Below are 22,761 nucleotides of genomic sequence, written 5' to 3' on the forward strand. Positions count from 1 at the left end.
CAGCCCCGGCCGGGGGGGCACTGCGGGTCTAAAAACCCTGAGGTAGGGTTATGAATCACAGGCAAAATTGATGACCACAAAGCTATCGTATAAGTAGATCTGGTCGATCAACCATTTAGAATAACATCTACAGTAGACTACGACACACCAACAATGTACTATTATTAATTTACTATTATCCTTTGCAGTTTGCACCCTATGTAGTGTTCATTTAAGGCGTCATACGGCTTCTTAAGAGGCGGCATAAAGCAAGTTGTGATTGGTCATGTTCAGCACGAAGTTCAATTAAACTCTAGAGACACGACGCGAATCTCAGTGTGCTTTGTGATCAAAGGGAAGCATAATTTGCTAGCTTTACCCTGAAATCCAACGGCAATATGAGTACTAGGCAATATGGTAGACAGCAGTCCCTGGGATTGGTTACGTTTGGAAATCCCCCCACTGGGGAAAGGGAGGAACATACACCTCGGTCTACCCTCTCTCGCATGTTCAGTGGCTGGATGACACCGAACATATCCAGGTAACTGAGTGTTGGTATATTTATTACGCATGCGCTGTCTGAATCTTAGTATGAGTTTTGGCCACTATCAGATTTTGTTATAGAATTGGAAGTGTAGGGCAGAATTGGAAGTGTACGGGGTGGCACTGATTTTTGATTGTGCTCTTGGTAGGAAATAGTATGGGCTTACACCAATCGAGATTCGAAAGGGAGTAGACATGCAGATGTAGAAAGTGCGGAGGCCAAGCAACGTCTCAGGTATATCAGGGTGGAGCTTGCGTTTTGGCACGAATTACGCTATTGGAAGCTTTCAACTTGAACCGGTTAATTTGAATATTGCACGAGAGCTTTACGTCTGTGAGGTATCACATACGCACGCTTGTGCTCCTAATATTCTACACCTGTGTCAAGGCCCGCTTCTAGCATCGTGCTTGCTTGTATTGGTCTGGAACTCTCTTTACGTCATAGAAATATCTTTGTCAGGAAAATATGCTCAGCATATCATTACCGAACAATTGAAAGATACTTGGATTAGTACATACGTGAGAACAGGACTGAATATTTTTTATCGTCTTTGTACAGAGTTCAACACTGATCTGTGCTGGTAGACCGTAGTCGTGTAACGTACTGATAGAGTGTATCAAGTTTGCCTAACAGTTTTTTGTCTTAAGCAGAGGGTATAGCGGGAATAATATTTGTGTCTGGAGTTGTCAGATTGATTGCACCGGCTACAACGTACATGTACGCTAAGTGGTGCAGCGGCCCTAATAGTGGACAGATTGAACGGATTTCTGCTGCTGTAGTGATGAATGTTATTCCACATTTGTCTTGTAGGAAGCTGTGCGTGTCACACATGTATACCCAGATACTCTGACTCTACGCTCAGGGTTTGTTGGAACTCACTTACGCAATAGTATAGTTGAAGCTGATTGCTCGCACCGTAATCAATAATCACAATGATAGGTTCTGGTATACTTTCTGGTATGCAATGGCTACTAGCTTGGTACCTATATTCCTCCAGAGAACTCATTCTTTCGTTTTGTATGAACATGCACTTGCTCCTGCACATCGATTTTGAATCACATAATCGATCCCATTCCAATGATCTGGAGCCCGGTAATGGCATGCGCGACAACCTCTGATACAACCGTCACCGATATTGCTAAGATCATATCAGTTGGGCAGATAGCTTAATATTAATTCTATTCACTTTCAATGGACTACATACGTATCGTATCAATCTTTAGAACGCCGCACGATGTTATCGGCAGTCCTACAGCAGATGCTGCACATCTGTTTGTTCACAAAAAGTCGAGCAACCTGAGTCGCTTGTCTAGTAGGTCGTCGACTGCAACGCCGGATACACCTAAAGAAAACGAAGGTATACTCAGTTCATTGCATGGTGCCCGCACCTGATTGGTCATCAGGTGTATTTTATCGAGTTGATGCACACACAGATAAAAGCAAGCTACTGCAGTTCACTATACGGGTGATATAACTCACACCCTCACTTGCTGAAATTTGATCGCGGTTTACACTGTCGCCCATGAACACACAGTGAAAAGGTGGTGTACTTTAGAAGATGCTGTGTTTTTTTGAGTCGTGCAAGTCCTTCCAAGCATTTTTGCTTCATTGGCCCTGAATGGCTTGATTCTCAATCTCCATGATCTCTTCCATACGTTCAGGAAAGAGTTTCAAGCGGCAGGTTTCCAAATCACGTTCTCTTAACTCTGTTAGAGAGTCCCATACACATGCCGAAATACTACCCCACAACGAACCGCGAACCAGCGATTGGGTGAAACAGCGTATTTTGTCACTGGGAGACATCTTAGCAACGCGCGACGATGAGAGTGACCACAGCATCTACTGGGCCCCCGATGATCAGTGTCGTTCCTGTTATCAGTGCGGAGCTCAATTCACCACGTTTCGCCGTCGACACCACTGCCGCATATGCGGGCAGATATACTGCTGGAATTGCTGTCACAGCCGAGTAGATTGTAGTACAGTAGGTATCGATGAAGTGATGCGGCTCTGCGTGTTTTGTGAAAAGATTGTGAATGATAGCTCCGCGAGTATCAAGGAGACAGAGGTGGATGACGGTAGAGGCAGTGCTTCGAGTGTAGACCAATTGCCCACGTCGACCTTTCTATCCAAGTCTGTGTTGCCTCCTACGAGATTTGATAGCGACCGAGAGGTGGCCAGTACAGCCCATCTGTTCATACCCCCTAGTTTCACGGGAAGTGCTAGGCGCGCGGCGAAGTTGAAGGCGGAAGCTCTGAACGAAGAAAAAAAAAATGTTGTCTCCAAACCTGTGGAGCTGGATATCATAATCTCATCTCCCAAACTAAATACCAGAGCAAGTGCAAGTGCAGATGGTATAAGTGTTGCTTTGCCTCAGAAGTCGGATACGGGCTCTGGTGGTGTCGACGAAAATGAGAAGGTATGTCAGGTGTATCATTGCACATTGGGCCGATTGGCCAGTGCTTGGGATTGGTTCTGTCACGATAAAACCATCTTGTCATCTATTTGATGTTAGACAGTTCGTGTCAACCGATTTGCTCCGATATTCTTATTTTCTTGTTTTCTTGTACTTCATTGGTGTGTCAGGAGAAAGCAGGGGTGGCGGACCAGTCTGTTGGAGTCAATGAAGATAGCACCGGGATGCACAAAGCGTTGCTAGACGACGGGTCTGTCAAAGGGCTGAAATCAGAACCTATGACGGTTATAAATTTTGATATGGGCAGCGGAAAACAGACTCCAGTAAAACAGACGGCGAGCACTTTAGCAGACAGCATCGATGCTAGTCATATCCCGGACGACGGCGTCGATTTGAAGGGGATCTCGGTCATAATGATGAAGAATATCATTGCCCATGCGCTCGCAATCCCTGGGAAGTTCAAGCTTGGCGATCGTCGTTTCCGTCTCAAGACTTACAGCAATTGCTTTGTCGCATCCGACTTTATCGACTGGCTGCTACTGGGCGAGTACGTCTCGGACAGAGATGCGGCCATTGAGCTAGGCGAGCGTATGGTGTCTCACGACCTGATTAAATCCGCTGCCGATCACGAAAACAGCTTCAGAGATGATTATCTTCTCTTTCGCTTCACTGATACAGCCACCGCGAAGCCACCAATTGCAACTCGGTACTCCATTGCAAACCTGGTGCCGCGACCATGCATGCCGAATTTCGGCAAGGAACCATCTGTTTCCGATGGGATTTACTATCAACCAGCAGTTCCTAATCTGCAGCGGGGCAAGGATACCCTGGACATGTCTCTGGCTAAACACAGAGTCAAGAGATCCAATTCTTTCTTCGCCAATCTTCCCGGAGTTGACGTGGTACGGTCCTCCTCACTTGACCCTGGTATGCATTGATATTACCCTTGTTGCATCTTTGACCTATCATTTACGGCTCTTGTGTTTTACTCCACGAACACCCATACCAACGCAATTGTAACGATTATCTGGTGGTCTTTGGTGAGCCTTTCACATCTGCGGTTCTTCACACGTCAATTCTAAATGTCTTATATATCTTCTGTCAGCTTGCACGGATCGAATTTTAGTATATTGTTCAACTTTCACGTAGCTTCGAGCCTGCAAAATTACAACGCGTGATTTGATGTCTGGCATCATAACACAGCAATACCCGTGCCTGTTCTCCCATGCGAAGATGTCATATTTCAAACTTAAACAAACACTAGGCTAGCCTCCAGTTAAAAACATGGCTGCGTATGTGGTCATATGCAGGCAATTGATGATCAGCTTGAGTCTCAGCGAACTAATTTTATTTAAGACAAAACTTAGCAACGAATTGAGCCTCAAAAACAAGAACACTTCTATTTTCTTTTCAGGTATCCTAGCAAGCCTGTCATCATTGTCATCTGGTGATTTGGATACAGCTAGATTCAAACCGGGAGTCTTGAGTGATATGAAGCAGCAGTTCGGAGGAACAAGTGTTGCGACGGACCTGAGCCGGTCGAAGTCATCAGCCTTCAAACCAATGGGGGGGGGACATTCTATTAGCGTCATCAAGCCAATTCCGTACGTGGTTTGGATGGTTCCTAATCCATGCAAACGGGTGTTCTGATTTCCATCGGTTTGTATTGTCTTCACACCGTTGATTGATTTGAGGATTGAGTGTCACCTGCGCGTGAGTATCACTTGTGCTTATGTTGTCTTTTTGTATCACGTTCACACACTTTATATTATTTTTCTCTGCGTTCATCAGCCGTCTTACGAAACTTCAGAAAGAAGAAGAGTCTGTAATTGGGTCTACCACGTCCAAACTACCTGATGCCCACGAACAATCAGAGTCTGCAGTGGATCGCCTGGTCGAGAGTCACACAAACCGACACAGTCGCACCATAAGCCGCAACGCTGAAGCGGACATTCTGCTGCACAATTCGAGCGGCGAGCCCTTGAAACTAGGACAGAACCCCAGGTTGAGAGGCAAGGAGTTCAAATCGAAACTATCGAATCAGGTACCTGTCCAGCCGAGTACAGGCATTTCACTGAGAGAGCAGAAAAAAACTGAGGACCAATATATCCGATTCATCTCGGATGCTGTGCGACAGCGCCGGTTGCGGATGTGCTCTCAGATCCTGTGCGATATGGGCTTATCCGTGTCATGGTATGGTTGTTGTGCACGCGCCACAGTATGAGCCGTTTCTGTTTCCTGCATCAAGCACGTAGTAAGTCTGGGAGCAGAGTTCTCACCATTTTCTTTTAGTGAAACATGTAATTCGGGTCATCCTGTTGATGCAACAATCATCGAATCTACCATACGTGGCCGGGGAAGTATCTATTATCACTCACAAGAGACTTTTCGAGCCCTATAAATGTTTCTATCCTACGCACAATTTCTACATGGCACCACTTTAGCTGATTGAAAATGCGAGATCGGCAGTTCTCAATACTGAGCTTCTGCATGATGAATTCTCCAAACAGGGTGAGTACGGTGGAAAGCCTTGCGCAAGAAGCAGTTGTGCAGGTAAGAACGCCAGCCCTGGGATCTGCTGACCCAATGGACATTCGTCAGTGGATTAAAACGAAGATAATCCCTTACGGTGCTAAGAGCGACAGCCAGTGTATACACGGCGTGGTCTGCGCACAGCATCTGGTGCACAAGAAAATGCGAACCGACATAACGAATCCGAGGATTTTGCTGCTGAATTCCTCCATCGAGTATGATCAAACACATGCCATCACCTCGATGGAAGACGTATTCAAAAAGGACCAGCTGCTGAAAAGTTTACAGTTGCAGATAGATCTGATCAAGTGCCATCGGCCGGACGTAGTATTGGTTTCTGGGTCTGTGGCGTATAAGGCGCAGGAGATGTTCTTGGCCGAGAATATATCTCTGGCGGTGAATGTGAAGCGGTCCACTCTGGACTTCGTGAAACGTTGTACCGGTGCGGAAATTCAAGAATCGATGGCAGAGATGCGGGTATCCAAGACATCTATCGTAGGCACCTGTGGGCGATTCTTCATAGGCACAGTGACCGCTGGAAAACCTCTCATGTACTTCACCGAGTGCAATCCTAGGCGAGGTACGTCCATGCGTTTCGCTTAATTCGGCGATCGAATGCATGTGACAGGGAGCTCTAGATCGCACAGGCTATGCCAGCCATCGTGTTATTTTTAATATCGGATTCTTTCCTACTAACCTGTGCATCTTCTTCTTCGCTTGCACGGGCTTTGCTCATGTCAAATTCATGTAATCTTTTGCAATGTGTGTCCAGGGGTGACGATAACGCTGCGCGGGGCGGATGAAGCCACTCTAAAGAAAGTCAAACAGGCACTCTCTTTCATAACCTTCGTAAGCTATTGTGGATTTATCGAATCTTTTTACCTGTCCGATGTCTTCGCGGTGATTCCCGAGGATGAACGCGATAAGGAAACGATAGCTTGCAACATCACGGACAACCCAAAGGTAATAGTCTTTTCTATACACTGGTTCAATACAAATTTTACCTTTAATCGCGGCACGTTACCAAAAGCCGGCGTCGTTTTTGGTGTTTAATATGTATAATTGAGTATTGCTTCGCTTGGGACACTTCCGTCCAATTCGGAGCTTAAGTGATCAAGTTGCCTTTCCTACATTAGAAATCACATCGTGACCGCTTCTGCTCGTTGGCGAATCAGAGTGTTCTATCAACCTCACCTATGGTGGACTTCGACATTCCGTATCTGTATAGCTCAAAGGTATGAGTTGATTCCGGCTTGCTCTAATCCATGAATTGGGTGGATTCTTCTGCACCTTTCACTTGTTGATACAACTTTGACGGCACTCCTATTCTAATTGATTATTTGTGTTTGTGTTTGGTACGACAGGGAAAAGCGATGCTCTCTTATTTCCCGTCGGGTCTGTACACCACCAGACGACTGCAGGCATCGAACTACCAAACTCTTCCGATAGATTTGCGAACAGCCTATCTATTAAAGCAGCATCCGGCGGAGAGAGAGCCAAAGAAGCACCTCCTGTCTAATGTAAATTGAAGCGCAGTCTTATTCGGATCTTTTGCACTTTGGGATTCGTGCATGAATAGAATTTTCTTTGTGGCTCGTGCACCCCTTCAGATTTATTACACTCAAACCTCGTCTTTTTACGTAATGCACAGCCCCTGCCAAAGCCGTTCGATGCTGTAAGAACGGACTGGGACAGTCGTTCTAAATATCACCCTGGCAAGGTAAGCTATGGTTTAATGTCTGTGTTCGGTATATGATAAGCTGTGATGTTAATTTATTGTTGACTTCAGTACGACACTTATAATCAGGTGTTGATATTCATTCTACGTTTAATGGCAGGACATTCATTTCGCAATGCTTCATGACGAGCGGCAGCCCATGGAAACACAAGCGGCTTCAGATGCCAATGGGGAGGTATATTTACGTATGGTCGCACGAATGTGGTATCGACTGGTGAATTTGGATAAGAACATGGTTGTTGTATAGTCCTGCACCCTTAGATATAGTTTGTCGAAGTCGGAAGGCGAAGTTGTGCTGCGCTGCTTATGTAGTGATTAGTACACATGTGATAGATTTTGCAGAGTTCATCGCATATATAACCGCTGATAAATACTGTCGCTCAAATTCATCGATAAACTTGATAATAGTCGCAGGAATCTCAATTCTCAAACCGGAAACTGGCCTCGTGGGACGCACTCAACCCAGCGATGCATCAGAGCATCCAGGTAGGTGTTGTCGAAAGATTGTCTTTTCTGTTTACCCCAATACCACCAAGTTAGACTTTTATCTTGATTATCGGTTTAAACTCGGACAATAGTGAATCCTGGAGTACATAAAATAGTGAATCCTGGAGTACATAAAAGTCAAGAATCGCACGAATAACTAAGGAGGACTTTGGCATCTCGGGGAGAAATACTGGACTAAATGCATTTTACTGATTCGAAGCAGTGATCTGTCTCGATCGTAACATAGCTAAATGTAATCCTGGTTATTTGTAGGTCTTATACAGCGTCGAGCTCCCCGGAAATGGCGAGCAACCAGCTCGCATGTGCCTGAAGCCCAAGAAGATGGATTTTTATTACTATGGTGACAAAGACCAAAGTTTAGGCTCATTTCTAAGCCGATACTGTTTCAATACGCATGCGTGTCCAAGCGAGACCTGCGACCGGCCACTATCGGAACACAAACGGATCTTTTCTCACCAAGACGCGCGGATCAGTTTCATTAACATTCCAAGTAATGTTATTCGCGGACAAGAACAGACACTACTGATGTGGTCGATCTGTCATGAGTGTATGAAGGTATGCTGGGAGAGATTTTGAGGAGTTTTGCAATACACTGTCATTTCAGCCTTTTCTCTTTGTCGTAGTCGTAAATTACGTAAACTAAGCACGCGTGCTTTAAACAATTCTCTGTTTAAAGTACGATCGACTTCGAAAACCACTTTGATTCAATTTGGTGCACTCAGATAGTATGATTTATGGCTTAACTAATCGGCATCTGTATGACAGTACGGCCCGTGTATACCTGTGTCCGAGGAAACCTGGTGTATGTCATTTGGGAAGTTCTTGGAGTTGTCTTTCCACGAGAAGACTCTAGGATGCCGTGTGACTCAAATTACAAATGAAAGTGGTATGATGAAGCTGGTTGAAGACAAGCATTCTTTTCATCGTAACCACAATCGCTATTATGGACTGAATGATCAAGCTGTCGTTGTGCAATACGATAAGATCGACATGCTGTTAGAAGTTGTGGTAAGTATGTATGTCTGCCTTTTTTACGCTTGCCTGCAGCATACCTACATTTATGTCACGTTGTATCAAGTCTTGAGATTTCTGTTATTTGGGGCTCCGGCGCTCATTTCGCGGTGGCAGCAAGATTTGTCAGTGTTATTGAGGACGTTTTTATCGTACGTTATCGTACATGGCAAAGATTGCACTCTATTTAGAATGTACTTCAATACTGCTCAAATTGTCTATCGCAACAACTCACTACTACTACATTCTACTACTGTTCCTCTGTTTCAGGTACCTCCGACTATTGTTACTAGTAAACCAGTGCCTCTAAAGTGTGGCGAATTCCTATCAGGTATATATAGTCCGTGCGAGCCTTTCTTTACCTAAGCACAACTGCTTTGACTGCGCAGTACGCATAACTCTTTGATACTCGGCTTAGCATCCGCATTCCGAAAGCTAATCTTGAATCCCGCTGCCTTTGGTTAATTGAGCTGTGCTTTGTTCTTACCTTCGCAGCTGTTGTCCAGCTTCAGAAGGAGATGCAAATGTTGTTCGAATCTCTCAGCCTTCAATTGGCTTGTTTGTATGTCCGCGCTCGAGAGTCCGGGTCCCAGACTTTCGCATCACATGCCCACAAACTCCTACGCCGCAGTTTCATAGAAGGTTTGTTGCTCGGGATATCATTAACTGCCACCTCCCTTTTGTCTGACTGTGTATTAGCCTTTGATATGCACTCCGTTCTGTATTTGGCTCTAATCTTCACACATTTTTCCGCGCAGCCTCACTCTATGGAAGCAGAGTGGATCAAATCGCCAGGCACGCTCACGCTAAGCATATCCACGGGCAGTCACACACTGAGAGTGAGCTAGGAGGCACTACCGATGACTTTGATGACGAAGACGAAGAAAGTCTGCGCTCTGCACTTCCAGGTAATACGTTTTAAAAGCTAAAATTATGAACATATGAGTATATGATCAACGGGCGCTGTACGCATCCTACGTTCTACACTACTCCTATGAATGCGGGTAGCGATATTTGAAATCGCAAGTAATCAGTATTTCTTATTTTTTTCGTTACTTTCGCGGTCACAGACGGCATAGCAGCACCTCAGCATCTCATTACAAACTGTCTGCCCGGCTATAAATCCCTTTGACGACATATTTGGATTCACGATGTGGCGTCTATAAAAGCATGGGATTCGTGGTAGTATTACATACATATACTCCTGTTAAATACTTGTAACATCACATCTTTATCTGGGGCATGTATCTTTATAAGGATGGAATTCATGGTAGCATTGCATACATATATTCCTGTTAAATATTTGTAACATTGTATCTTTATCTAGGATGTGGCATCTTCAAAAGCATGGAATTCATGGTAGCATTGCATACATATATTCCTGATAATGATTTTTTAACGCCACATCTTTATATCTGGGTTGCAGCAAAAGTGATAATTGTTTTGATTGCTCAGCTTGATGTGCCTGATTACATACAGAAGGGACATACGTATCAGACTCAAGTCGACAGTCAAGTGCGCTCCAAGAAGGAGATCATGTAGACAGCGACGTGAGTAGTCTCAATGTCAGCCGTATGTCATTTGTTGTGTCTACAAACGTGTCTGCGACGGTGTCATCAGTACCCGTACAATATGTTGCACCAGAGGAAAATACTACAACCATGACTACCGTCAGTGTGCATGAAGAGGACGATGACAGTGGATTAGATCAACCTGCAGTCGAAGGGTGGGAGGGAGCAGTTCTGACTGGTTCGAACGCTTCATCGCGGGGTATACCAGATACTGTGAGTGGTGTTGAGGTGGCGGCGATAGATACCAACCGCACGAATGAATACGACACACCTCGTGATGCCGAGGTGGGAGAGGGTATATCAAACATGCTGCCCTGTGTGAGGGAAATAGTCGCTGATAATGTCACAGACACATCGGCCGATTCCCTACCAGCAATCCCGAGCAAAGAAATGACATCACTAGCAGAGAATAGCGACTTACAATGCTCCAGATCAAAGTCGATTTCTAGGGACTCGATGACCCAGGTGATACCACTAAGTGCCGGTGACCAAATCGGGAAAGATACGATAAACGAGATTATCAAAGCACATCAGCTGGACACATCTACAATCTCCGACATCACAGGCCGTCCTTTCAGAGAAGGGCCGCCTAGTTTAACGCCAGATCTGATAGAGGATAAGGGCGACAGCGAAGCTTCTGCCCATGGTGCGAAAGTACGAGTTCATAGTAAGGCAATCGAAGTAGCCCTTCCAAATGGAGAAAAGGAGAACGAGAATGTGCGGGATCAGCTCTCGCCGCCTCCAGAAGTCGGCGGTGACAATCCAGCGCTGCAGCGAGATCTCATACTCGCGAAGGAACACACAGAAGCGATGGAACGGTCGAAGAAGTACATTCAGATGCGCAAAGCGTCACAGGTCAGCGACGGAGGCATACCGATGCAAACCTATCATCGATTCGCTAGTTTGGCCAATGCGCCCACTACGGTCATACGCATACCTACGGAGTCAGATCACCCGGCGGTCCCAGACGCAGCTGAGTTGGACAGTCCGGGAGTTCGGGCTGGCGAAGATGAGGATGTGAGCTTATCGCCGAATGCCGAGGAGGTCAGTGGTCCACTCATTGTTCAAACATCTCCCGAAGAGGACGATGACGCGAGAGACCGGAGCTATTCTCGCGAGCTTCCGCCACCGCTACCAGACTGTGAATTCACATCCAACGGGAGGTACCCATCTGCGCGGTTGAATAAACCCGCCCCTCCGCAGACGGATATCCCCCGTGATCCAGCAGAAACCCAGGAGGACTGTGTACGCGAGTTACCTCCACCGCTCCCCGCGTCCCCGTCAGAGTCTGAGGAAGAGGAACTTCTGCGCATGGAACCGCCTTCGTTTCTGTCGGTGGATATACAAAATTACGATGACGCACAGTTTGAGGGGGATGAGAAGACACTGCCTGCAAGCGAAGTGACTTCAGGTGATGGTGCCGAAGAGATGTTGTCGGACGACTCGTATCAGATCCCGGTATCGGAAACGCGACTACCAGGCAGCCTGCTCAGGCTTGAACCGATCAAACCAGAAATGCGACGGTCCATATCAGCCGCGTCCAGTGCTGCACTCGCCCTTGAAAAATTTGAGAGATCTTCCATGTCGCTGAGAGCTCGCGCCGAAGAGAGCAACAATGCGAAGAACAAGATGCAGCCCTGTGGTTCAGCTCCTCTACCGAGAAGGTTGACAGCCCGCTCTTCTTCTCTCTATTTACCTCTCCAAGGTACTCAAGACGAGGACACGGGTGACCCTCTCAACGGTACTCAAGACGAAGGCACGGATGACTTTGGAGAGTTTTCTTCCTATAAGTTCACATCTATCAAACCATCTCCAACACCTGAAAGGAAGATGTCTGCGAACTCTATCTTGGCGAAGGCGAAAGCAAACCTCAAGCCATTGACCGGATTTGCAGAACTACTTGACGAGTCGCTCCATCCAATGGGGTTTGTGTCATCTTCTACGCAAGCGCCTTCCGCCGGTCTCAGCCTCGCCTTAGATGACAGGACAGCGCAACCTCTCATACGGCATGCTACGTTCCCTCGAATGATGTCGTTAACTTTAGGACAAGGATCAGACTCAATCGGTTACCATAGCCCTGGGATGCTAGCAGAAGACGCAGCCGCGGGCGTGCCACTACCACCTGCGGTCGACTTGCTTGACGATGAGGCTATTTTCGGCGAGCCAATGGTAACGGGTCCCCCTGCGATGAATGTTGTCGACGATGCTGGCGCGAGTGTCAACCAAATCTCAACTGAAAGTTCGTCCGATATGCCTGCAGTCGCGGGCTCTCCGTTGCTCGGTACTAAAAAACCCATCGACTCCACCCAATCGGCAAAACCGATCTCCAGTGCCGCCGTTCGCTTTCTTGAAAGTGGGGAGAAAGCATCGGTTGTGGCAGATGATAAGGGCGAGAATCCACCACTAGAGATACTTCCTGGAGACTACGCTACAAGTCCAGCGACGTCGACAGCGCCTCCTTCGCCTGTACAGGAGCGTGCTGATACTTTAGAATCAGAAGCTGCCTACATTGAGGCCAAATCTGTGGTTTCGGATTCTGCGTCCAAGCCCACTCCATCCTCGATTGAAAATGATAGCACCATACCAAAGATTGAGGGGATCGCTGGGTCGGCAAGTGCCTTGGCAGTGAAACGCATTGCGAAGAGCGGCAGTGTATCCGGCAATGGCGTCCTATCAGGGATGTTTTCTCCGGCTCTAAGTCTAAGTGGTTACCTCGAGCACCAAAGTTCCAGAGCATCGATGACTGACCGCACTGCCCCTGGCAGTCCTGTCAGCGTGCGGTCTGTTCCTACACAGAGTTGCATTGTAGACGGAGAAAGTGAATCGGCAGAGTCAACTATGTCGGCAGATCCGCTTACCATCCATAGTGATCTGGAAAGCTATAAGGTAGGAATCGGTCTATCAAAGAGTGTGTATGTCTCGATTGCGAGTATTGGTAATGCGTTACTTCAATCCTTCTTTCATAGTGCCTGGTGTATGCCTACTGTTTCAAGCAGTACAATACTGACATTACGGTGTTTAAATACCTTTCACAGAGTGCAGATGTCGAAAGTAATGATGTCGATTTCCAAGAGGCGGGTGTATCCGATTCAGGTATATTTGTAAAGTCCTTCTATCCGCAAATACAGGAAACAAGGCACAGGCCACTTCGAAACTTTCGTAGCTTTGGTAACGGGGTGTCACTGTACGAGAGTTAAGGCATACTTGTTGTCTGGAGTAGTATATATCTTCGGTTGTAGATCCTAATCGCGCTATACTATCTCTACTTCATCAAGCAGAGAGCCTTCAAAATCCGAGCGACGTTGTGAAGGCCACAATAATGATTGGTGACGTACCCATTATCCTCTTTAATACCCGACGTTTATCAAAAAAGGTATGCAAGACTTCAGGCGAAAGTTATTATATAAAAATATTTTTTCATTCTGAAAGGCCGACACTAATGAGCACGTGACTTATGTGTGGCTGAACAGGTTTCTTTGGCTGATTTGCGCGGGGAAGAGATCTTCAATCCTGACGCCACGGTCACAGACGACGAGTCGCCGCGCACTATAGACACAATTTCCGAGAAGGAGGACGATCATGATGATGAGAGTTATATGTTGACCGCACATACGCAAGGCCGGAGATCAACCGATGTATTGATGCACGCGGGAAGCGCTGACAGACTGATTTTCGCTAAGAAGAGCCAACTGAACAGAGACAGCTCGAATTTACGCAGCAAGGCCTCGAGTGTTAGCCAAACTCACCAGCCTTTTCAACCCACAAAAGTTCTGCGCCGGCATAGCCTGTGCGAGAAAAACCCCTGCGAGGAGTGCGAATCGGACAGGGTGAGCAATCAGGATGTATACTTACCCAACACGGAGGCCACGGCTAGTAAAGTGAATGACGACAAGATGACTCTACAGATGGGAAGTTCTACGGGAGCCAATGCAACTTCAAAGGTGTCAAAAATCCAAAGTCAAAGAAAACTTTCCGACGATATACTTTCAGATATTGACATCGCAAACAAGGATACAAAATTGCCTTCTACGGTAGTGGATACACTTCCGTCCACTTCGAGTCATGTTAACACACAGAGGGAGGATGCAGGGCTGGAAAGCACTATTCTGAAGTCAATTACAGAAGTGTCGGACGCAACGTCCGCTCGTATTAGTGATCAAGAAGTATGTGACGGAGCAACTGAGGTCTTCGATTATTGTATGATCTGTTCTAGTGGTGCATGCATCGTATAGCATCTGTTCTCAACCTTCCCTGACCCACCCAGTTCGTTCTCGATTTGTGATGGGTGACTGCGCATTCAGGTGGCGTTACTTTGGCGTATATTCTCGCTTTGAAGGGTAGTATACTGTGGTTTACCGTGTGTGGGGCTGAGGTAGGCTATTGTCTGATCAATCACAAGCTGCGTTTTCTTTGCATGGCCATGGGCTACGAGTACTGATTCTTCACTTAATTCACGCTAAGCTCGTGGGATTACACGTCACTTTGATGAGCGATATCGACGAGTTGGTCATGTTCTGGAACACCGAGTTGCGACGAGCATACGCCTCCTCAATCTCAGCAAAAGATACTCCCACAAAGTCTGTAAGTGTTATCAAGCAACTTTTTTTTCTTCATTTCGTCAACAGGTATCGTCAGTCTAATGATACGAACATGTAATGTGCTCTTGAGTGTTTCGCCTACTTTTTCGCCTTTCAACTCTGCTGAAGTACTAAACATCTAAGACAATACAAACGTAAGGCCAACCTACCGCAATTCACATTCTGACTCATCTGTGGCGTTTTGCATGATATTGCAGCCGAAGAATGAGGGACACTCCAGATGGAACACGCCCGTCGAGTTCGTAAGTTTCTTTGCGACCAAATGTCGGGTGGTTGTGATTGTTCTATTTCTCTTGGATGAAAGCAATTTATCATTGCCTTGTGCAATTTTGATCAGGAATAAAATTTGGAGGTCTGACCAGAGGATGATACCAAAGTAGATACATGGAATACCGGCAACTTATCATATCACATGTATCACATGAAACTGTAAGTTTCAGATCAACCTACCCTTCGAGATGAACGATCCGAATTTCGACCCGGCTGTGGAACTGGGCACGTCTCCCACCAGCTCGATCAAACAGGACGCGAGACAGCCAACTAGTTTTTTAAATGTCGGCAGCGTTATGGCTGCGGTGCAACGCGCCCGATCTTCTTCGTACCAGGTACGGTTTGTGTATATGCAACCGAGTCGTATCCGGCCGTTGCACAAATTGAGGTCAAACATTGTTTTATTCTCCAGTTTGGGTTGCTATTCTCAATCAATTTTCCTGTTTTTTTCAGAATGAAGACGAAAAGAAGAATGAGGTAGATAATGGAACATCACGTGATATGGGACACCTCAGGTGAGTACTTCGGATGTGAGCACCATCTTTGCGCCTCTTTTCCTCCATAAAGTCCACATATCGCCAATCGATCTCTTTGAATTTTTATTTTGTTGCCACGGACACCACATAGACTAAATCCGTGATACTCCGACCTCACAGGGGCAAAGAGAACGTGCTACTTAATTCGGGGTTGATCACACCCGAGGAAGCCATCCACAGTAGGTCACGATTTATGACAACTGCTCATATTGAAGGGTTACAGAGCGATGCTTACTTCGAAGACTGGAGCGATTTACTGCTTAGCCCTCGCAATGACCAATTCAGTGTTGTCAATTTCGATTTAAATACTATGGACCTAACACCAAACGCGGTTATGAGCCCAACATCCATCACCAACAAGTCTCCATTCTGGCGCATCTCGAGTAAAGTCACGGAACTAGATGACAGCTTGATATCTGCTGAGGCCGTAGCGCTGCTGCCTCGACGGAAATTCGGACAGAGTCTGGAGGAAGTCACACAGGTATTGTAGTGATAGTAGGTCCTTGTTTTGGTAACGACAAATCTTTCTCGAATATGGCTTATTGTCTGATTTATGAGTTTTTGTCAACTTGCTAAGGCGATCAGCTCTATTGTTGGCACAGGAAATTGGGACTCAAACACCGCCGCAAGAACAGCGGGCCCCGGTGAGTTCTCGCAATTTCGGCTCGCTGATGTCGAGAATCAGAGCGGGAACTTCCGATCCGATAGCTGCGATGACTCATGGTATCGTCCCGATGGACAACTTTGTGACATCCTCAATTAATCCTAGGGCTGTGACTAGCACTCCTGCGCGGTTTGAGACAGATGAAGCGCCAGCAGCCCCAGGTATGTTATGGTACTAAAACGGTGTCGGATCCTTCGCATACATGACAAGTAACAATTTTTGAACGACGCTCTCATTGCTGAGTGGTGGCCTATTGTTGCTTTGTGTAGGCACCACCGGGGCGAGTGCAATGTAGCATAGAAGCTAGCGGCTTTTAAAGAATACGACAACACCTGATATATAGTCAGTTGCGTATAGGACAGTGAAAGCCACAGTGAAGAACAGTTGACGAGCTCCAGATTTTAGCAGCTCAACTTTGCAAAATTATGTTGTATATGCGGCTGTTTGTTAAGTGTGAAAATGTACCATTATTACTACATTGATGCCATCAGGGACGGGGGAGGCCTCAGACATATATATCGAAATAGGTGATCAGTCCGACAGCTCAGCATTGCGCGCTCTTGCAAGTCAACCACCGCCAATCTTTGCGATGAATACGGATATCACCCCAAGCATATCAGATTTGGGAAGTCAGATTGTCCCCAAAAGATCAGTCTCACCTCGGTCCTCGACCCCATCCGCCGAACCGCCGCGACCACCCCTCACGCCAATACCGTCGCAATCGCAAGATTTCTACGACTTTAGCCTTCTAGACTCGGTCGCAGCAAAAAAGATCAAGGACGATATGGAAACCCTCTGCCGATCAATCACGCGCAAGACCCAGCCGCCTCCAAAACAACAACTGTCCGTACCATCCTTGTCCAAAGCTCACTATCAACTTCCTGCCACCGAGCTCCCTTACATAATGCTGATAGACGACGAACCAAGCACACTTATAGCCTATTTCTTGGCCTCTATGCCGTATCGGAAGAAACTGAACGAGACAATGACCGTACGCCCGAGAACGGAGTCGAGCGCTAGTGGCTACAACACTGCGGGCAACCCTAGTGTATTTGAGAATAGAAGTCCATCCGCAGCAGGTGGCGAGAATGCGAATGCGGCCGAGCCAAACCCAATGAAGCCAGTCATGACCAAACAGAAGACAGGCGGTGGGCCACCAGACGCCAGGAAAGCGTCCAGGTTAAAAAATGTGCACAATATTGCCAAGGTAAACGGCGTTAAGGCAGGCGGCTCCGCGCTTCGAGACACTAGCAACGATCTTATGAAGCCGAATTCAGAAGTTTTGGATGAGAAGGTGACTGGGAGAGCGGATCGACAAGGAGTACTTAGCAAACTGGATCTCTCTACTAACACACCCGAGCGTACCACTCAATTGCGATACACCAGTGTGTCACCATCACCAGCGCCCACCACAGCGTACTTCAAGACGGCGTCGCAGCAGAAGAAGTCCCAGGGCAAACAGCCTAAACATAGTATCGCCTCACAGGCGCCCGTTCGCATTCCCTATACCTCCATTGGAGGCGTCGATGCGCCTTCAGTTATGAATATGATCAACAACCGGGGCCAGTACTCTCCGAATTCGGGAATGCTGCGAGTGCCAGCGGATACCAGCAACGGCGTGGGGAGCGTTGCTAATATGCTGGGTGCGGAGGAACCTATAGAAGACTCTCCTTCATTCTCAGCCGACGGACAAGACCGCAAAGGTATCTATCTAGGACTTTGAATAGTGCGATTTGAGCTGTGAGTTGGCTTTGGAAGGCTTCTTTACTTCATTTTAGTTTAATCGCGTTCTGTCAGTACATCGAGTTACTTACGTATAACTGCTATGTACTATCGTATTGTTGCACAGGTTCAGAATCTCCGCACATACAGCTTCAGGTTGTGGACGACACGACTGTATTTGGCATTAGAATAGTCTGGGCGCGCCGATTCCATCGTCTGCGAGAGCTGTGCACCGAAGGAGAGGACAAGTTCATCCGCTCGTTGTCTCGCTGCGCTGTATGGGAGGCCACGGGGGGCAAAAGTGGGTCGACTTTCCTACGCACATTGGGTATGGATTATTATGGGGCGTCAGGGCTTTTTGTTTTGTTTTGGGCGGGGGTGTGGTTTGATCCTTTAAACTACCAAACTGCACTTATCTTGTTGAGGTACCGCCATGCTCAACAGAAATTGTCTTTCGCAGATGGAAGATACGTCTTGAAACAAATGTCTCGCGTGGAGGTGGCGTCGGTCATAGATCTCTCCGAAGCCTACTTGAAGTACATGTTCGAGAGCATCAGAGCAAATGTAAGTCTACTATGTAGCTCATTGATTGAAGAACCTGTGATCACTTGATTAAGAGTGACCGATAATTCCGGCTGTGGTTTTGTACCACTGATTGGGCTCTTGGATCAACTGTACCCAAACCTAACAACCATACTACACTGTCCTCTCGCATAGCGTCCCACTGTGCTGGCTAAAGTGCTCGGCATTTACCAGATATCGATGGTGGATCGGAAAACAAGTAAAACAAGCAAGGTGGCATTCATAGTGATGGAAAATGTATTCTACGGACGCAAAATCGATGTGGCTTTCGATCTCAAGGTGTGTCTGCGAAATTAGTGTCTCGCTATCGTATTCCTGCACGGATATGCCAGTGCCTTATATTTAAGCAATGCTTGGAACCCTATACCCTGTATTCATGCTATGTTTTTGAACGTTCACATGGGCGAACATATCTATCCATATTTCATTTCCAAAAAGCGTTGCATGCTCAAAGAACCGGAAGTAGGGCCGCTTTGTTCGCTAAAGTGATGCTGTTACCGTTGTTGAAAAACTAACAACAAATTCATTTGCACAGGGTTCACAAAGGTCACGATACGCCGAGACCTCCGACAAAAACGCAGTACTTCTCGACGAGAATTTCGTAGAATGTAAGTGAGAGGCATCCAAACCTCGTTCTCAAATCCACACGCCCATCATCCAACACAGTCGAGTCAGGTTTCATTTCTGCTATCTAGTCTCGAGTCTGGCCACCCGATTTTAAAACACACCTTTGTAATTTCTTCAGCTCTCCGTCATGGGTGTACTTCTCCCACTACATATTGCAATTTACACAACACATTTGTTTTTTTCTTCTGGTTGTAGCATTGATAAACTTACCTCCTGATTCAATTCAAACACCAGTCATCACAGACACACCGATATACTTGCGCGGCCACACAAAACTTGTTCTGGAGACGGCTGTTGCGAGCGATGCGCTCTTTCTGTGCAACAACAACGTCATGGATTACTCGCTTCTAGTATGTGGTTTCTCAGCACTGTCACCTTTCGCTTGGCCATTTCCAATGCTTTAATTTTTCATTTCTAGTGTGTTGCTTAAGGCATTATTTTTTGATCGGCTTTGTCCAATACTATGATCTTACTTCGAGTAAGCAAAAGTTCTTACGTTGTTATCATCTGCCCGGCCCTCTTCAATGCTATGATATCTACTTTTTCAGCTTTGATGGCTGACGTCTGAACTCATCCTCTTATCTTTCACTTACCACAGATAGGGATCAACTACGAGAGTAAAGAACTGGTGGTGGGAATTATCGGTATGTAGAGTAGTGATACTGTACCACTCGAATGGGAACATCGAATCTGTAGGAGTTCAGTTGGAAAAAGTGAGCTGCACTGATATCCTTTTTTCTTCTTCCTAATACAGACTACATCAGGACGTACACTCTAGATAAGAAAATGGAGACCTGGGTCAAGTCTAGTGGAATTCTTGGAGGGAGTGGTAAGATGCCAACCGTCATCTCGCCCAACCTGTACATGAAAAGATTTCGTACTGCTGTTGAGGTATGAATGTCCACTTCTTGTGTCGCTGTGTTAAGATTTACCTACATACAGCGTTGCCTGTTCAATGACGTATACCGGTATATATATATATCGCGGTCGTATGCTCTCGATTTTGCAAGCTCTGAGTTCCGATGCTTGAAACTCATAGTCAAGTTTTGTAGAGTGAGTTGTTGTTAAGCTGAGTGGTCCTTTGCCGACGAACCTTTCACTATAGCGCCACGCATCGGAGCGACTTCAATCGAAACAGATAATATGCTCATTTTCGGTATCTTCTCGCTGGGGTTTGTGTAGGACTATTTCATAAGGCTCCCCGATAAGTGGACAGGGAAAACAATACCTTTGAGTTACCCAGATCTGTACCGCGACCTCAAGGGGCCCGCTACGGAGGCTACAAACAACACAACACTATCTCCTGCAGTACAGACTGATAGCGACACTGCACGTGCTAAGACACATTCAGCGGGAGATGAGAAGGAGAAAGCGCGTATGATATAACTGTTTTGTATTTATTTGAAACATCGAATCTAACGCGATCATTCTGATCCCATTTAGTAGGCTCAAATGGTGCCTGAGCTTCCTGGGCTTGTTTGCAATCTTCAGAAAGGGAATTAGATCTTTTTGTGAATAAAATGCTTTCAGGAAATATGAGGATCTTCGCATCCAGCTAGCACACAATACACCAGCAAGTGCAACAGCGACATTCTGTCGGCCACAAATTGCACTGTCAATCCTAACGAGATAGGTACTTTCTTTTAAAGTGGCGATGGCTTCCCGCTCGATCAATACCCAAGTACCTTAGCGCCTTTCGGCTTCACTGCGAGCGGCCCGAAATGCAATACTGATTTGTCCACTACATGTATGTCATGTATACGCATTTGCATTTGACGCAATCACCGGCACACCAGCACACCTCAGAATTTGACGTCATCGGGATACTGAGAGTGCAGCCAACTCTTCGGCAAAAGCCGATTCATTTTAAACTTGGAATAGAAGTGTTTTTCCAGCAGAGGATGTTCGATGGTCGTCACGCGGCCAATGTACAGATCGAGGTCATCTTGACAGAGATAATTCACGTTAGGGCTACTATGCTCACCCAAATTAGAATCTGGACCCATGGAATGGGACAGGGAGAGGATATACCGTACAAATTTGGTGAGACAATAATATGGCATTGTAAATCGCAGTAGACCCAAAAACACATTATGTCACCACAAAGCAACCATATAGACTACTACACCTTATTACCATATGAATCACCGCTGACGAAAAGAAGTGTTAGTACAGCAGGCTCTACAAGTTACGGTGGCAGAGCTTTCGATTTGCACATACTAGTATCTTCAGGTATTGCCTGCCCCTTTGAGGTGTCCCATAACACCCGGTAATGTGGCTTCAGCTTGTTCTCCGACGAGACAGCCGGAGCTTGCATTGTGTAGTCCCATCCCACAATCACACCCAGATGGGGCATCTCCCGTTCATCAGTGGTCAGATGGACCACATCCCCTATCCTGTACGAGATGTCATATCTGAACCTCAGATACCTGTCATGGTGCGAGAGAATAACAGGTCAGTGAATATACGCGAGCCAATCAGAGAGTCAGCGCCGCAATGATGCTGTCGCAAAACGAGACACAGCGAAATTGTCTCATACGATTGCTCAGGCAGCGATCGTTTGCACATCACCTTGGGTTCTGTGCAAACCCATAGAACGACGACAAGGGCGGATTTGCCGCCGTCTCTAGAGTCCAATCAATAACATCCACCGCTTCCCGTGGACCCTGGTAGTGAGAGGGGTTGTCTATGTCGCCATTGATATAGAGCAGTAAGCTAGGGAACGCGTGTATGTTGTGTCTGGCGACCAGCCGAGGGTGTATCGTCGCGTCCATCTTGCTGACCAGCGTGTCGTTGTTGAACGTTTCGTTGGTATGGATTGACTTGGCTATCTGGGAGGCGGGAAATACAGAGGTATGGATGGATACATACGGCCTTGAGCTCGCTTGGATAGGGAATATCTAGGATAGAGATACGAGAAACAAATATTAGACATGACTTCGAACGAACAAAAGAGACTGCCGTGACTCGAATTCGCAGTACCAACACGTAGAAAATGTATACCTCACTGTACGTAGCTTCGAAATTCTTGCAGTGTATACACCAGGGTGCGTAAAAATTGACCAGAACATTCTTATACTGATGCAAGCCACGTCGAAAATTCGCTGCGTCTAATTCTAACGCTTCTGGCCCCTAGACAGAACGTGAAAAAAAATGTAGACAGGTTATTATTTAATTTACAAAGATCATAAATACAAATTACTTTAACTGTTGTGAACTAGAACGACCCGCAAATCCTGTGATGTGGACATCCAGTCTTGGTATCTCATGCGCAATTGAAAATAAATAAAAAACTATGTATGCGTGAGTACCTGTACTTTCCTAACATCCGCAGCATTAGCGATGTCACAGGACAGACTGAAGCTCGAAACAAGCACTTTTTGTGTGAACCTATTATCACATGACCATAAAATTCAGAGACAAAAGGCCACAGTAGATTGCAAGGCAATGTATATAAATGTATATAA

At 46.4% G+C, this 22,761-nt stretch overlaps 2 protein-coding genes across 2 annotated transcripts; one reads left to right on the forward strand and one right to left on the reverse strand.

Annotated features, from left to right (window-relative positions):
- Positions 1-305: 305 nt before the first annotated feature.
- Positions 306-21,131, forward strand: SARC_00810 (hypothetical protein). The gene is made up of 37 exons (XM_014305493.1): positions 306-520; positions 1,747-1,880; positions 2,185-2,939; positions 3,107-3,863; positions 4,351-4,547; positions 4,747-5,129; positions 5,447-6,048; positions 6,241-6,431; positions 6,605-6,703; positions 6,833-6,988; positions 7,120-7,188; positions 7,307-7,381; positions 7,621-7,692; positions 7,966-8,268; positions 8,479-8,721; positions 8,995-9,055; positions 9,220-9,366; positions 9,483-9,632; positions 10,204-13,181; positions 13,331-13,388; positions 13,574-13,668; positions 13,766-14,458; positions 14,757-14,876; positions 15,091-15,135; positions 15,334-15,498; positions 15,617-15,678; positions 15,820-16,180; positions 16,302-16,524; positions 16,855-18,066; positions 18,213-18,413; positions 18,546-18,649; positions 18,803-18,946; positions 19,203-19,275; positions 19,529-19,644; positions 19,893-19,938; positions 20,049-20,185; positions 20,477-21,131. Exons 1-37 carry the CDS (start codon positions 378-380, stop codon positions 20,678-20,680), a joined length of 11,574 nt encoding a protein of 3,857 aa, XP_014160968.1. The 5' UTR covers positions 306-377; the 3' UTR covers positions 20,681-21,131.
- SARC_00811 (hypothetical protein) lies at positions 21,097-22,076 on the reverse strand (the record flags this gene model as incomplete). Its single annotated transcript, XM_014305494.1, has 3 exons — positions 21,866-22,076; positions 21,515-21,723; positions 21,097-21,290 (listed from the first exon to the last, which is right to left on the reverse strand). Exons 1-3 carry the CDS (start codon positions 22,066-22,068, stop codon positions 21,097-21,099), a joined length of 606 nt encoding a protein of 201 aa, XP_014160969.1. The 5' UTR covers positions 22,069-22,076.
- Positions 22,077-22,761: the final 685 nt, after the last annotated feature.

This window comes from Sphaeroforma arctica (genome assembly GCF_001186125.1).
Source record: "Sphaeroforma arctica JP610 unplaced genomic scaffold supercont1.28, whole genome shotgun sequence".
In the NCBI taxonomy this organism is placed as follows: Eukaryota; class Ichthyosporea; order Ichthyophonida; genus Sphaeroforma; species Sphaeroforma arctica.